Raw genomic sequence first — 17,165 nt, 5'->3', positions numbered from 1 at the left:
CCATCTGATGTGGTAAATGCAGGCTCACTCTTAAGTTTTAAGAATAAATTGGATAGGTACATGGATGGGAGAGGTCTGGAGGGTTATGGACTGGATGCAGGTCAATGGGACTACCAGAATAATGTTTCGGTATAGACTAGAAGGGCCTATTTTCTGTGCTGTAGTGTTCTATGGTTCTTAAAATTAATCTCAAGGTCATATATAGTGTCATATACATACTTCGTTAATAAATTTACTTTGACTTTGGCATGGTTTTATGTGAAACCACATAAGGAGATAATACAACAACTTGGCCTAAGGTGGTTTGGAAGGTGATTCTAAAAATGGAGGGAGTGGCAGGGAGCTTGGGATGTAAATTTCCTGGCTGAAGGTCGGTTGAATGAATGCTCAGTGCTGGGACGCTGGAAGCCCGGGCTTGGCACTGTTTTAGGCAAACATCATTAAGGATTCAGTTCAATGATCCATCACAGGAAAAGCCCTCCCAACCATTCAGCACATCTGCACGGAGCACTGTCATAGGAAAGCAGCATCCACCATCCAGGCAATGCTCGCCTCTCACTGCTACCATCAGGAAGGAGATACAGGAGCCTTAGTGGCAACACCACCAGGTTCAGGAACAGTTATTACCCTTCAACCATCAGGCTCCTGAACTGACGTGGATAACTTCACTCACCCCAACTCTAAAGTGATTACGTAACATACTGGCTGATTTTCAAAGACTCTACAACTCATGTTCTCAATATTATTCATTAATATTTTTTGTTTTTTTAGTATTTACACAGTTTGTCTTCTTTTGCAGAATAGTTGCTTGTCAGTTTCAGTTTGTACATAGTTTTTTATTGATTCTATGTATTTCTTTGTTCTACTGTGAATGTCTGCAAGAAAATGAATCTCAAGGTAGAATATACGTACTTTGATAATAAATTTACTTTCAACTTTTAACTTGGATTCCCTTTGCACAAGTGTCACGGTTACACTAGAAAGGAGTGATTGAGAGATTTGCTGAGGTCTGAGGTGCCCTTTGAACTGCCTGTACCTATTTAGGCCTTTATGAATACATTGGCGATGTAAATCTCCTTCACCAGCTGATACCCTTGCACCAAATTGAGGGGGAGAGGGGGTGTTTAAACAAAGAGGATTAGCAACACACCTCCATGCAGCAACTTTCAGACTGCATCTCCCTGTCCACCTGGTACATCCATCTACGGTAAGGCGGATGCCCTGTACAATTCCCACACCATCCACACACACTGTTTTCACAGCTTGTGCTCCCTTCGAGTCCTGACTGGAATTGACCACAGCCAGTGTACCATGAACCATGGGAGAAAGAGGAGGAGGAGGGGCACTCGAGGAAATGGATGGGCAGGTGAGAAGAGAAAGGGGTAAGAGAGGAGCCAGAATGGGGAATGGAAAAAGAGAAAAGGGGGAGGGGGGAGAATCCACTGGAATTAGCGAAATCAATGCTCATACTATCAGGTTGGAGGCTATCCAGATCTCAGCCAGCCTGGTGAAGTTTCTGAACACTGACCTCATTTGCCGGTATGGGACAAGCTCATCTGCAGGGTATTACATTAGTCAGCTAATCAGAGAATCACAGGAACGTGGAATGGAGAAAGCTGGGGTGATCTGCCTCCTCCAAACAGTAGCTGTATCCGTCCACACAGCACCGCTTTCTGATCCTAAACCTGGACGTACGTCATCCGCTAAAGTCAATGGAAACGCACTCCGTCATCTTTTCAGTGGGTGGCAGGAACAACCCTGATAAAAGTTATTGTCATCTCCAGTCTAGATCTTTGACCAATTAAGTTTAGTGACTGACCCACCCAGCAGAGGGAGCAGTTTTTCTATCCCAGCTCTGACAATTCCCTTTTATAAATCCCTGCAAGTCAACCCCTGCAGTTACATCACAGCTTTCAACATAAACCCATCTCTGTCCATGGCCTAATAAAACCCTCCTCCTTCCCTGAGCAACTTACAATGTGGTGGCTGATGTTGTCCAGGTGAGGTCTTAACTCATAATCAAGGATCAAGGACCAACTTTCATCGCCATATACATTTACATGTATTAGGAATTTGTTGTGGTGTGTTAGTCAGAGCGCAACATGCAACCAAAAACAGCAACATTTAACAATTATAAGGGATAAAGAATTATATTAAAATTATAGTATATATAAATAAAAAAAGAACTCTATTTCAACATTCCTTGCTTCTTTAAAATCAAGCCATCTATATCATTTGTTCCTTTCGTAACAAGTGTGAGTTAATTAACAACAAGGTGTCTCTGTTTATCTACACTAGGTGAAGCTATCAATTATTGAAAATACTGGTTTTCCATATCAGTTAACCCAGGTGTAGCAAAGCACAACTGTCCACATTGAACTCTATTTCCTAAACTTCAGTCCACTCTGTTGCCAACCAAACCAGTCTACAACTGTCCTCACTCCTAATCAGAACATTACCAAAGGATGAATGCAGGATGAATCTGTGCACAACGGTCACTACAGACCTGATGAGAGTCCTGTTTCTGGGCAGTGTGTCTCTTTGGTTCTAGTATGTATGGGACAGAACCAGGGCACCCTGGGGAATCCTACACGGTCACAGGGAGAATGTGCAGACTCCACGCAGACAACGCTGAAGGTTAGGACTGAATTTTGGTGCTGTGAGGCAGCAACTTTACGAGTTGTGCCACTGTTCTGCCCCAATCTGTAGTTTGCATTGTCTGTGACTGTGTGGCGGAGCTCCCAATCCCTTCTAAAGACTGAATGACAAGTGGCTCACAAATGCCAGAGACCCCAGTTCAGTCCTGACTGCTGGTCTTGTCTGTGTGGAGACTCCACATCTCCTGGTGACTCAACGTGTGCTCCGATTTTCTCCCACAACCCAAAAACATTTGGGTTGGCTGGTTGATTGGCCACTGCAGAGAGACCAAGTATGAAAGTGAGGAGTAGAATCCCGGAGGAGGGAAGGAGGGTGGTAGTGGTCAATGAAAACATGGAGAGAATTAAAAATGGGATTAATGTTGGATCAGTGAAAAAATGAAAGCTCGATGGTCAGTGCCAACTCGACAAAGTGAAGAGCTTTTATCTGTGCAGCAGTTCTCCATGAATGATGTGAGTAGTGGGATCTGCAAACCACCTCTAAGTCAGAGGGAAATCCATTCAATCACCAACACCCTCAGTTATCATTACCCCATGCCTTTAAAAGAGCAGACTCTCGATGTAGGGCTCAAGTCCGCCCTGGTCTTGTGTTTACTCATATTCCTTTTCAGTATTAAAAGTCACATTTCTTCAGCTTGTCCAGAGAACCATATGAACATTCAAAGTAAGTTTATAATCAAAGTATTTACAGTATATGTCACCCTGAGATTCACTTTATTGCAGGCATTCACAGTGGGACAGAATCACTGAGAAACTACACACAAAGACCAACAAGCCTTTGTGAGGTGGCTTGCAGATCCCTTTACTTACATCAGTCATAGAGAGATACAGCACAGACACAGGCCATTTGGCCAGTCAGGTTGGCACTGGCCATCAGACAGTCATTTTACACTGATATAAATACAAAAAGATTCATAGTACTGTAAAAGGACAACTAATGGGAAACGATTTTGGAGTTGGGAAAGCAGAAATTCAAACTCACCTAATAACAGCTTTGGAAAGTTGGAAGTTTCTATATTGTGATAGTAAACAATAGACGTGGTTGCCGCTATAAATCCCATCGTTGCAGGCATGAAGAGATGCAGGTGCCGCGTGTTCATCTTCCTGTTTCAGCAAAATAAAAGAAATTGTAAGAAACACATGGCACTATATTGTGATATCTTACAGATAAAAGTAGAAGTGATGTGCAAATTATGGAAGTACATGGCACAGAGAGTTCAGCTTATCCATGGGCAAGTGCTGCTTCTTTCAAAAAGTTCACAACTAGACTATATCTCAAAGTCAAACTAAATTTATGTATGATCAGTGGCCACTTTACTAGTTACCTCCTGTATGTAATAAAGTAGTCACTGAGTGTATGTTTGCCATCTTCTGCTGCTGTAGCTCATCAACGTTCGACGTGTTATGCATTCAGTGATACTCTTCTGCATACTACTTTTGTGACACGTGATTATTTGAGTTACTGTCACCTTCCTGCCAGCTTGAACCAGTCTGGCCATTCTCCCCTGCCTTTTTCCATCAGCAAGGTGTTTTTGCCCACAGAACCACCGCTCACTGGATTTATTTTCTTTGTTTTTTGCACCATTCTCTGTAAGGCTAGATATTGTTTTGTTGAAATCTCCGGAGATCAGCAGTTTCTGAGATACTCAAACCACCCTATCTGACACCAGCAATCATTCCATGGTCAAAATCACTTAGTTCACATCTCTTCGCATTCTGATGTTTGGTCTGAACAACAACTGAAACCCCTGACCATGCATTGCTGTATTGAGTTGCTGCCACATGATAGGCTGAACAGATAATTGCATTAACGAGCAGGTGTACAATTGTACTTCATGAAGTTGCCACTGTGCCACTGTTTGTATATATTACTTTGAGATTCATTCTCTTACAGGTAATTACAGGAAAACAAAGACATACAATCACATTTCTGAAAATTATACATAAAGACTGATAACCAATGTGCAAAAGAAAAAAAATTCTGTGCAAATAAAAAAGTAAATAATACTGTGAACATAAGTCGTAGATTCCTGAAAATGAGTGTGTAGGTTGTGGAATCAGTTCAGTTATAGTGACAGAAGTTATCCATGTTGGTTCAGTAATAACATCCTGCTCTTCTATCATAATCAAGAAATTTAAATAGCAAAGTGTATACAGCTTCCTTCTGATTCTGTTCCTGGCCATCCTTGGAGTTAGAGGTCACACTGACTAGCTGCCAGGCCTGCACAGGCAAGAACCTTCCAGTCTCCACCCAGCTAACAAGAATCGGCTGTTACTCGTTTCCAACTCATCTCCTGCAGCTTATTTAAACCCAGTTCGCATCCACAGTCCTTATTCACTCATTTGAACCCACCAGTTGTTCCTAGCCTTCAGTTACTCTGTTGCCTTGTTAAGTTTCTGTTCCCCCCTGTGGCTTGTTTTATTTGCAGCTTATTAGTAAAATATCAGTTACTGCTATATTGTCTCTGCTGCTCTGCTTTTGGGTCAAGCCTCCTCTACATTCCCAGACAGGGTGAGTGAACACATGTTTGACCCAGCAGAATATTCTCACCCAAAGGAAGCAGTCCTTTGACAGGAGTATGGGTTCCCAAACCAGCAGAAAACCATTGACCATCTGCTTGCTGCTCTCAATCAACTCTGTCTCAATACAGCAACCCCAAGTCAGTCAATCTCCTCCCTCAAGCCCCGGATTCCAGTGCCCGAACGCTGCGATAGATCCCTAACCCCGTGCTGCAACTTCCAGTCCCAGTGCACATTATACTTCGAGCTCTAGCCATCTCTGTATTCTACAGACAGAGCCAAGATGGTCTTCAGTCGTTTCTCCCTGGAATGGGTGAGCTCTGACCTGGGCCACCACTAACTGTGGCAATAAAACTACCATCTGCAATAAACATGTAAAATTTACCACTGGCCTCTTGGAGTGCTTGAAGGGTGAACTGTCTACCCGGGAGATGCCAACCAACTTCAAAAGCCTCATCGCTCTGGCCCTCCAAATTGACATGCGTCTTACTGATCAACTCTCCAGTTCATTAGCCAGAACCCCGGTTCCATTCCCAGAACCATTTCAGGCTGTAGGACCATTTTCAACAGCACCAGATCCCATGCAGGTACGGTAGGGAGAACTCCCTTAACCCCCCAAGAGCACGAGTGTTGGAGAAGAAACAAATTGTGTGCTTGCTGCGGAGCCACTGATCACCAGTGTATCGAACGCCCACTGGTTCTGGCAAAAGCAGCATTACCAGGTAGGATAGAGGGGCTTTCTATCTGGTAAGGTCTCCAGTCTCCTCATTCCAGCACCACAGGCCAACTTGCCTCCTCTGTCCTCCTCCACACACCGACAGCTCTACGCACACAGGAGGCTCTGGTGAATTCTGATGCAGCAGGCAACCTTCTAGACCGGACTCTGTATGTGCAACTTGGACTCCATACCAAGCCAATCTCTCACCCCTTCTACATCACGGACACTGACAGACATCTCTTGGGGTCTGGGATGGTCAGAGTATGCACACAGTCTGTGCACCGTGCGTCCATTCAGTTCCTCTGTATCAACTTGCTCAACTCTCCTTTCATTTTGGGTTAGCCCTAGCTCTCCACTCACAATCCTCACTTCGCCTGGCCATCTAGTTCACTGAGTGAGGTACACACCCGTCTGCGCCCTCAATTGACTTCACTCCATAAAGCTGTGGAGATAAAGGAAACCCTCAGGCTCACCAAACACTCGCAGGAATACCATGATCTAGCCATCACCTTCAGTGAAGCCAGAACCCTACCCTCTCACATACTACATGATCGCATGATTGCCCTCTTCCTGGGCACCACCACTCACTGAGGTCATCTGTTCTCCCTGACGCCCAAGCCATGAATGACCATTGCTGAAGCACGGCTTCATTCGACCATCCCAGTCCCCTTCTTTGTCGGCAAGAAAGATGGATGTCTTTATCCCTGCATTGACTACCATGGACTCAACAAAATCACCATTAAGACCTACTACCCTCTCTCCTTGATGGATAGCAAATCTAAAACACTCTGCTCTGGACACAGATTTTTACCAAGCTGGATCTACAGAGTGCAAACAATCTGACCTGCATCCACTGGGGATAGATGGAAGATGTATTCATTGTGCTCACAGGCCACCAGGAACACTTGGAGACTCCTTTCAGACTTTCCAACAGTCCAGCTGTTTTCCAAGCCTTCATCTAAGAGATCATCCGAAACATGCCATACTAGTATATGTTTGTCTACCTCAATGACATCCTCATCTTCTCTAAGGGCTCTCAAGATGTCTGTCACGTCCGTACAGTCTTTCAGCGTCTCCTCAAAAACATCTGTACTGCAATTTAGAAAAATTCCAGTTCCACACCCCAGTCATTGCCTTCCTGGGTTATGTCCTTACACAGCACGGCACAACCATGAACCCAGAGAAAGTGTGCACTGCAGTTGAATAGCCTGACCACACTCCCTCAAACAGCTATAGTGCTTCTTGGACTTCTCCAAGTTCTATTGCCAATTCATCAGGAACTACAGCCAATGTGCTGTTCCTCGCACCTCCTTCACCACATCACCTACCTCATGGATAACCTGGTCTGCTGCCATGGACCAGTCTTTCAAGCAGCTCAAGAAATGCTTCATTGTTCCTATCCTCCACCATCTGAATCCCTCTGAACCTTTTGTGGTAGTGGTGGACATAACTGTCATGGGCGAAAGGGCCATCCTCTCCTAGCGAGGACTGGACAGGAAGACGTACCTTTGTGCCACCTTCTCACACAAGTTCAACTCTGCCCAGCACTGTTATGGAGTAGGAGACAGGGAGCTACTTGTCATTAAATGGGCTTTGGAGGAATGGAGACATTGTCTGATGGGAAACTCCAAGCCCTTCCTAATCTGATCTGACCACCAGAACCTCATCCATTTAGCAGATCCAACACCCCAGACCAGGTTAGTCTCAGTGGGACCTCCTCTTCAACTATCTCACCATCTCCAACTAACCCAGCTCCAAAGACACTAAGGCAGACACCCTGTCATAACTGTTCGACCCAGCTAAAACAGAGATTGACTCTCACTCCCATCACTCCATCCTCCCAGATATTCTGGGACCTTGACAAACAGATCTGCCTGGCCCTACAGCACGAGCCTGCTCTGGCTGACACGTCTGACAACTGCATGTACAGTATGTGCTGACAGCCATGCACTCTGAGGCTGTCCAGTGGGCCCACCCCTCACCACTCTCCAGCCACCCAGGCGCATCATCGACTTTCTGTGTTGCCGGTTCTGATGACCCAACGTGATTGTAGATGTAGTCAGTCTGTTGTTACCTACACTCAATGTACCCACTCTAATTCCTTCAGCCAACAGCCCTCTGTGCTCCTATAGCCCCTGTCGGTCCCTCGATGCTCATGGTCCCACATCACCATGGACTTCAACACTGGTTTGCCGCCTTCCGAGGGGGCCGCGGTGACTATGGCGGTGATGGACCAGTTCCTTCACCCTTACTTGCCTAAATGAAAGCAAGTTCCACAATGGACATGGAACTCTGCCCAACAGCCCAACTGATTATCAGCCTGACCATTCACTCCCATGCACAACACGTCTAGACTTTTCTGACCTGTCCTCAGAAACTACTGCCCGCCATCTTCTCCACAGGTAAGAGCAGCAACTACCTGACCCCACTCACCCTCAAGTATACAACGATTTTGACCCATTTCTAAAGATCTCTACCTAACGTCAAGGTAGGAGCACAGTCGCCATATAGAATGCGGAGGCTCAAAAGGGCAGCTCACCACCTCAAATCTAGTACGTGGAGCCATTACAAGCTGGCATCTCCAGTGATACCACAAATCGAGTGAGGGGAAAAAAAACATGCTGAACAAAGGCATTATAGCATCAAGCAGCACAGAAATAGGCCCTTTGACTCATTGTGTCTGTTATGCCTCGGCACCTTACTATTCTAACCCTAAACACAAAATAATCTGCAGATGCTGTGATCGAAGCAGCACTTACAGCACGTTGGATGAACTCAGCAGGTCGGGCAGCATCAGTGGAAACGATGAGTCTTTAAATGTTAAGACGTTTCGGGCCGGAACCCTTCGTCAGGACTGAAGAATGAAGGAGGTGGAAGGATTTGAAGAATGCTTGTAGGTTCAGTTGAAAGACCGGTAATTTGAAAGACAAAGGGGTGGGGGAGAGGATTTTTAATTTTAATTTTAATTTTTAATTTTTAGTTCTAACCCTATCTAGCCACATCGATTTGTGCTTCACCCCGCAGCGTTTGCACCCTTCTCACATTTTCCACATTTTTACAGTCTACTTCTAACACCCTGCTCTGTCTGCTTCATGGTGCAGCTGATTACTCTCACACCTTCCTTCACTGTTTACCCTCTTCACTCACCCTACACAATCTGCCGGAGCTCTCAAGCTTCCATCTTCCTTTCAGGACCACTTAAGTCAGACCCTACCTTCTCCATCTCACTTCTACTTGAGCTCCACTCTGTCAAGTCCACTCTCTTCTCATCACTCAACACTTCTATAGTTGTACCGTGGAGAGCAGTCTGGCATGGAGGGGCTACTACACAGGACTGAAAGAAGCTGCAGAAGGCTGTAAATCCAGTCAGCTCCATCTTGGGCACTAGCCTACAAATTATCCAGGACATCTTTAGGGAGTGGTGTCTCAGAAAGGCAGCATCCATTATTAAGGACCTCCAGCACCCAGGCCATGCCCTTTTCTCACTGTTACCATCAGGCAGGAGGTACAGAAGCCTGAAGGCTCACACTCAGCGATTCAGTAACAGCTTCTTCCCCTCTGCCATCCGATTCCTAGATGGACATTGAAGCTTTGGACACTACCTCACTTTGATCTACAGTATTTCTGTTTTTGCACATTTTTTAAAAAATCTATTCAATGTATGTAATTGATTTACTTGTTTATTTATTATGTTTTATTTTATTTATTATTGTTATTATTTTCTCTCTCTGCTAGGTTATGTATTGCATTGAACTGCTGCTGCTAAGTTAACAAATTTCTTGTCACATGCCGGTGATAATAAACCTGATTTTGATTCTCTCCAAGGTCCACTTCTCATTTCTTTGTGCCCGATTAATTGTACACATTTATTGCTCAGTTAACCCCTCTCTCCATTCCCAAAGACCATAAGACATAGGAGCAGAATTGGACCACTTGACCCATCGAGTCTGCTCTGCCATTTGATCATGGCTGATTTATTTTCCCTGTCAAACCCATTTCCCTGCGTTCTCCCCATAACCATTACTAATCAAGAACCTTTCAACCTCCACTTTAAATATACCCACTGACTTGGCCTCCACAGCTGCCTGTGGCAATGAATTCGACAGATTTACCTCCATCTAGCCCTCCCGGCTCCAGGTTCGCTCTGCATCATCCATCAGAGCTACACCCTCATTTCATTCTTTAAGGTCAGCAGTCAAATTGCCATGTGTGCGGAGCTTTGTTTCATATTGGACTCTGTAACCACATATAACATTTCAGAAAAAAATATTATTTTTGGAGCGACACGAGAAGCAAAGAACCAATATGTTCCAATTGCTCTAACAAGACAGAGTCTCTGTCATTTTTGACAGTGTCCCCACTTCAGGCAACGGTACAAGTCTCCGTGCTCATTACCAGTCAGAGCAACTAGATGTTCCAGCCCTTAATTCAGGACTAGTATATTGTCATCCTTTTTGGCTGCCTTTCAATTTTAAAAGAAATGCTTTAATCCCAAGTTACTGTTATAAAATCCTTCATTGCCCCATGAAAAATTCGAAAGTACTCTGCCACTGTAGAAAATTTTACTGATAAATATGAGTACAGTATCACATTACAAGTATATAACATAATAAATAACATAAGTATTATGAACAGCGAATGAGGAATTGCTTATGGCTCACTAGTTTATAAAAGTATTACAAACTGTTTAGTTTCTTTCCTTCAGATACCCAGCAAAGTTGTTTCAACACATAGTCATTTAATAATTTGTTAACCTTGGTTAATGAGAGGACAATAAACTTGGGTGGCCATTCAGTACTCTATTTGGTACACCTGTACACCAGCTCGTTAATGCAAAGGTGTAAGCAGCCAATCACGTGCCAGCAACTCAATGCATAAAAGCATGCACACATAGTTACCAGGTCTGGCTGTTGCTCAGCCCAAACATCAGAATGGGGAAAAAGATATGATCTAAGCGACTTTGACCATGGCATGGCAAATCACTCAAAATGCCGGAGGAACTCAGCAGATCAGGCAGCATCTATGGAAATGAATAACGGTTGTTTCCTTCTTGTTCTGACTTCTCATCTTTTTGTCCCCAGTCCTGAAGAAGGGTCTCATCCCAAAATGTCGACTGTTTCTTCATTTCCAGAGATACTGCCTGATCTGCTGAGTTCCTCCAGCATTTTGAATATTTTGCCTTGAATTTCCAACATCTGCAGATTTTCTCATGTTTGTGGTTGACCATAGAGTGATAGTTGGTGCCAGACAGGGTTTTGTTTATTTATTTGAGTATCAGAAACTGCTGATCTCCTGGGATTTTTCCACAAACCAGTCTATGGACTTTATACAGAATGGTGTCAAAAGCAGACAAAACTATCTGGTGAGCAGCAGTTCTGTGGGCGAAAACACCTCGTTTATGAGAGAGGTCAGAGGAGAATGGCCACACTGGTTCAAGCTGACAGGAGGTAACAGTAATTCAAATAACTACACATTGGCGTGCAGAAGAATATTTCTGAAAGCACAACATGTCGAGCCTTGAAGTGGATGGGCTACATCAGCAGAAGACCACAAACATACACTCCCAAACACAAGAAAGTCTGTAAATACTGGAAATCCAAAGCAACACACACAAAATGCTGCAGGAACACAGCAGGTCAGGCAGCATCTATGGAAAGAGTAAGCAGTTGACGCTTTGGGCTGAAACCCTTCTTCAGAGCATACACTGCTGTATCTAATAAAGTGGCCAGAGAGTGTATTTTAATGTTTCTGCTTTCCTCTGAGCACTGGCTGTGTACCCTTAACTTCCTTTTATATAGTTAGTTATCTTCAGACAATTAATATGATGGGGTCAGGACAAAGAGTTGAAGAACTGAACAGCCTGTACCAGGACAGATAGCATCACCTAGATGGACTGACTGACTGGGAGGGATTGATAAACTGAGATTCACATCAGCATTTATTTTAATTGAGATATTTCTGGCAATTTTACATTACCAGCGGTTACTTCTTACTTTTTTTCCTTGATGTGTGTTTTCTGCATTCTGTTTTCTCATTACTACCTCACTGTACTGACCTGTTGGACAGCATGCATACAAAATCTTTTTACTTTATCTTAGGACACATGACAACAATAGAGCAATGTCAATATCATTCTGAAAGAGTAAATTTGACTCTAGAGGTAGAAGGACACGGTGTGCTGCATACCAAAATATCATCTAAACAACAGATACAAAATGCTGGAGGAACTCAGCAGGTCAGGCAGCAGCTATGGAAATGAATAAACAGTCAACGGTTTGGGCCGAGACCCTTCTTCAGGACTCAAATAGAAAGGGGAAGACACCTGAATAACAAGGTGGTGGGGGATAGGAGGCTAGCAGGATGGTGATAGGAGGTAGACAACAGGTTCCTATTTCATTGCGTGACTTTGTCCTGCTGATATGGGCAGGGAACAGGTTAAAAACCGGGAGACTGGTGTGGAGATAGTAAGTGTTTATTTTAACTGTTAGAACATGACCAGTGATTACTCCCAAGCATCTGTATATGGTCTCAGCTTTCCACAGTGTTTATTACAGATGAAATGAGAGTTTGGATTTTTACAAAGAAGCAGAAGAGCTCTGCCCAAAGATGACAGCATTATTCACCATGCATTTGATGGCTTGCCCAATCCAAGTTCGGAAGATTCGGTGGTTGTGAACTTGCAGGCTGTTCTTTGTCAGCACTTTCCCAACGACCCATTGGAGGAAACCAATGAAGATGTGGCAATGGCCAGCATTTGTGAATCAACCCAAAAAAAATGCCAGCAATGGCATTTCCATTCATGGAAAGCAATGGTCAAAATAGAAAAAGATATTAAATAATCTGCATAATTTTGAGTTGAGTTTAGTTATATTGTTGATGTTTCTAATCTTTTTCCTACTGTCAATTTAAAATAATAGTGTTTGAATGGTTTCACTTCAAAAAATATTCAGAAATATTTAAAGCCTTTGACAACTTGCTAATCTGTTTGGCTTTTATTAATGTTTTTTTCCCCCCTAGAATTTTCATAGCTGATATCCAAAAGGTTGCAAGTGCTGCCTTCATCACAACAAACGGTTTGGACGCTTTAGTCAAAACAGAGTGACAAGCTTTAATTGGGTTGATAGACAAAGTTAAACCATGGCCCAGCAAAGAGCTGAGAAAGCTGAGGGCTGAATGGCCTCCTGTTTCTGAGAGCTGTCAAAGTAAACGTATTATCAAAGTACATTTAGATTAGATTAGATTAGATTATGAGGACACGCAGTCCTCTTTTATTGTCATTTAGTAATGCATGCAAAAAGAAATGATAAAATATTCCTCTGGTGTGATATCACAGAAACACAGGACAGACCAAGACTGAAAAACTAACAGAAACCACATAATTATAACATATAGTTATAACAGTGCAACAATACCATAACTTGATGAAGAACAGTCCATGGCACAGTAAAAAAGTTCAAAGTCTCTCGAAAGTCCCACATCTCATGCAGACGGGAGAAGGAAGAAAACTCTCCCTGCCATGCCCGACCACAGTCCTACTCTGAGTCGTCCGAAAACTTCGAGCTCTGATCAGCCCTCCGACACCGAGTACCGAGCACCATCTCTGCCGAACGCTTCGACCTCAGCCTCGGTCGCCAGCAGCAGGCAAAGCCGGGGATTTTGGGGCCTTCCCTCCGGAGATTCTGGATCGCACAGTAGGAACAGCAGCAAACCAGGCATTTCAGAAATTTCTCCAGATGTTCCTCTGCTTCTCACGTCTGTCTTCATCAAATCAGAATTGTCCACAGCCCCTATTTAACAGATACGATATCATTTCACCGGAGAGCTGCGTCGCGCTGCCATCTTCTCCCCCCGCCAAATGTCATCATACACTATCTTGAGATTCATTTTCTTGCAGGCATTTACAGCAAAATAAAATAAATAACTGAATTTATGAAAAACTATACTCAAACGGGTGGTCTTAAACAAAGACTGGCAAACAAGCAATGTGCAAAAAACAGTTTTAAACACTGTCCATCATAAATAGAATGAACCAGTGAGGAATTGCTCAGAGCAGATTTCTGCAATAAAGAGACTCACAATGAAATCTAATTTAGTATTTGGTATTTATGTTTGAATCCTAAAACCTGTAAGGAAATAATTGAGGATATATCAACAAATACAACTATTTCCAGTAAGCAACAGTTACCAGTAAGTTGCAGTGTTCTCTCAACAAGTTGCTGAGTCAACAGTTGCAACCTGGCACTTGATCAAAGTTCCAAAACAAATTTGATGGACAAGAAGAAACAAAGAAGAGAGGAATTGAGGGAGTACACTAAAATAGGACAAATAAGAGTTGTGACACCACCAATTGTAGCTAATACCGGTGCATACTTAGTGACATCTGCCTGAAAGAGGCTCAAGATTGGGTATTAAATATACCAAATTATTAGAGCGACAGAAAAGGTAGTGAAGATGACAGAAAGGGGAAGGATAGTGTTATGTTTTGTAACTCCAGAAACTAATTGAAAGGAAAACACTGGAGCATGGGATGTGTGTACTTAGTTTTTTTAATTTAGTGAGGCACTCAGATATGATGTAGTGGTGTTATGACGTATGCCATTCACATACAACTCATAATAAATCATGTAAATAAACAAAGAATTCTTAATTAAACTATATTTTTACAATATTACTCAAACGTTAAATACACAAAAAGTAGTGATTATGTTTGATGATGAAATCACTTCAAAGATAATGTACCATTCTTGAAGTAAGCAGTAATGGAGGTTGTGTTTCGGTCATCTAGATGCAGTTTTGAAATAGCAAACTATCTAAATGAAGAGATCAGATAAACAACAACAGTAGAACAAACCCCCTCCCTCCTTCCCACCCACCCACACATGTATACAGTTCTCTAACACAAGGACAGGCATCCTTCATCTCCAGAGGACTCACGGAGTCACACCACCAACATTTTAAAAAATCCTGACTCTGAAGATGGTCACTGGATAAAAAGTAAATGATGAGATGTTACCTAGTTCAGCTTTCTGTCCTCTGGAATTTAGAAGGCTAAATTGTGATTTGATCAAAATTTTCAAAATGTTAAGCAAAATTGAAAGGGTAAATAGAGAGAAAATATTTCTTCAGTGGGGGAAATGTACAGATCAAAATTTTGAAACAAAACTTTTAGAAGTGAAGTTAAGACCTGGGGATTGTCATCAAGGAAGTAATGATTTTTGGTCAAAATTTAATTTTAACTCTGAGATTGATAAATCTTTGATTCCCGAGGGAAAGGGACAAAAACAGGAAGAGAGAGTCATGAATCTCCCATGATCTCAGTGAAGGGGAAAGAGCTCACTAGGTGGCAAGTGATTCACCCAGTTCCTATGTACCTGATCTCCCCTCAAAATCCTTTGTATGGATAACTACTAAGAACGGAAGGTGCCAGTTATAAAATGACTTAATGGTGAATGCAGATTAAGCTGCATTTTATGCATGTTTGGGCTGGCAGAGCTTGGGGCGCTCTGTAAGAGGACGAGGTCAGGGTGAGGGAATTATGTGAACCATGGCTGAAGTTTGAATTAGTAATGATACTCTCACACTGTGTGACCATTAGGTAGAGTACATGTCAATGGCTGTTGAATTGAATGGTATCTTCTAGGTTTCAGTGACCCCCTCCAAACAAGGGGTGATGTGGTGGTGCAGTAGTTAAGCCCTCCTGCCTTACAACTCTAGCAACTCAGGTTCAGCCCTGACCTCATGGTCAGCCTGCATTCTTCCTGCAGCCATATAGGTTTCCCCAGGGTTCTCCACTTTACTCCCCGATCCCAGCATGACACTGGTAGGTTTATTGACTCTTAATGCAAGTCAAAGGCAAAAGGATCAAAGGGGAGTTGATGAGTGTGAGAGAGACAAGGTTGCAAGGGAAAAGGGAAGAGGTGTAGGCCTGATGGGATCAGCTCACCTGGCAGACAGTATGAACAAGTAGCTGTATGGCTTCCTTCTCTGCCTTAATGCATACACAAGTGTAAGAATGGATTATAGATAGTCACATCATCACACTTCCTCAAATATGGGTTGGCCAAATAGTTTACCCAGTAGGTCTAATGTTTTCCTTCCATATTTAAAGCCAGATTCAAGTGTAACTGGAACACTTGAAATGAATGTTCCCTCCACTATCTGGGTGTGAGGGCCTTATCTGGATATTCTACAAAACCAATGCTAATTATAGATCTTTCACTGAGTGCATGGGAAGTTCATCCCTCTCTAGAAAGAGCTATGGCATGTTTTGGGGAACAGATTAGAAAGGGAGTTGGTCTACAGCTCGCTATACATTACAGGAATGTTTGCCCTGATAAAGGGCCCGTGGGAGTTGGAGAGGTCCTTTCCTACACTTTACGTCAAGACCCATTCCACTGCACTGAACACAACACCTGGCATGAAACTTCTGAGCCATGTTGCAGTACAGCCATACTGTTGGAATTCCTCTTTTTAATGATGATTAAACCACATTTATAGTTCTTTATTTCAGAGATACATATAACATCAGTCAAGCAATAACCACTCTACCCGTTCCAATGGGCATTAGGGTTTTCCACTGTATTACCTGCAGAAGGCCAGAGAGTGGACCTTGTCAATCAGGAACAATAAGATAGATTACTAGCAGGAAAGTAGTAGAGGAATACGGGTCCTAATGTGGACAAATGGGATTAGCATTGTTACATACCTCGTGGGTATCTTGTGACTGTCTTATGACCAAGATGTAATTGGGTATCTTGTGAGCATGATGTAATCGTCTTGTGATGGTGGGGTGATGTAATTTTCCTGCCAGTGTGAGGTCACGTGATGACATGTTCCCTACAGGTATATAAAAGGGGAAACCCCTGTTGTGTTGCAGTTGATTCGTTGTATAATTCATCAGTTACTCCGTTATGCTGCGTATTCGTCTCATGACACAGTTTTGTTTTAAAGTGGAGTTTTACTTTCTATTGTAAGGTAAAAATCGTTGTGTCGGCAGTTTCGCCAATTGCTGCCAGTTTCTGTGTGTTGCACCTTTGATTTACCTTTACTGTTTAGTATTAGAGAGTGAAGACCTTACCAAAGTACGGGAACTCGAAGGATTGAGTAAAGTTGGTGTCGTTCAGCGGTTTTATAAAGGATCGACCTTTTTGAATCTTCATTCAGGAATAGTGGCCTGCATCTGAGATAACTCCTACAAGATCAGGAAGGTTTGTGCAGTGTTCACCATCCAGGAAAAGGTCAGTTCCTTTAAGCCATTTTATTTCCTTCGT

At 43.1% G+C, this 17,165-nt stretch overlaps 1 protein-coding gene across 7 annotated transcripts in view; it reads right to left on the bottom strand.

Moving 5' to 3' along the window:
- Window positions 1-17,165, bottom strand: part of LOC134359321 (ATP-binding cassette sub-family C member 9-like) — a 199,682-nt gene that overhangs the window by 134,962 nt on the left and 47,555 nt on the right. For 6 of the 7 annotated variants that reach the window (XM_063072379.1, XM_063072377.1, XM_063072373.1 and 3 more), the window contains exon 3: window positions 3,640-3,761. In XM_063072379.1, coding sequence (XP_062928449.1) covers window positions 3,640-3,761 — 122 coding nt within the window. Of the gene's footprint in view, window positions 1-3,639; window positions 3,762-10,007; window positions 10,132-17,165 lie in introns of all 7 variants that reach the window. The other variant, XM_063072378.1, reaches the window with a different exon arrangement.

This window comes from Mobula hypostoma, chromosome 20, assembly GCF_963921235.1.
Source record: "Mobula hypostoma chromosome 20, sMobHyp1.1, whole genome shotgun sequence".
NCBI classification, from domain to species: Eukaryota; Metazoa; Chordata; class Chondrichthyes; order Myliobatiformes; family Myliobatidae; genus Mobula; species Mobula hypostoma.
This window is presented reverse-complemented; position numbering and strand designations above follow the sequence as displayed.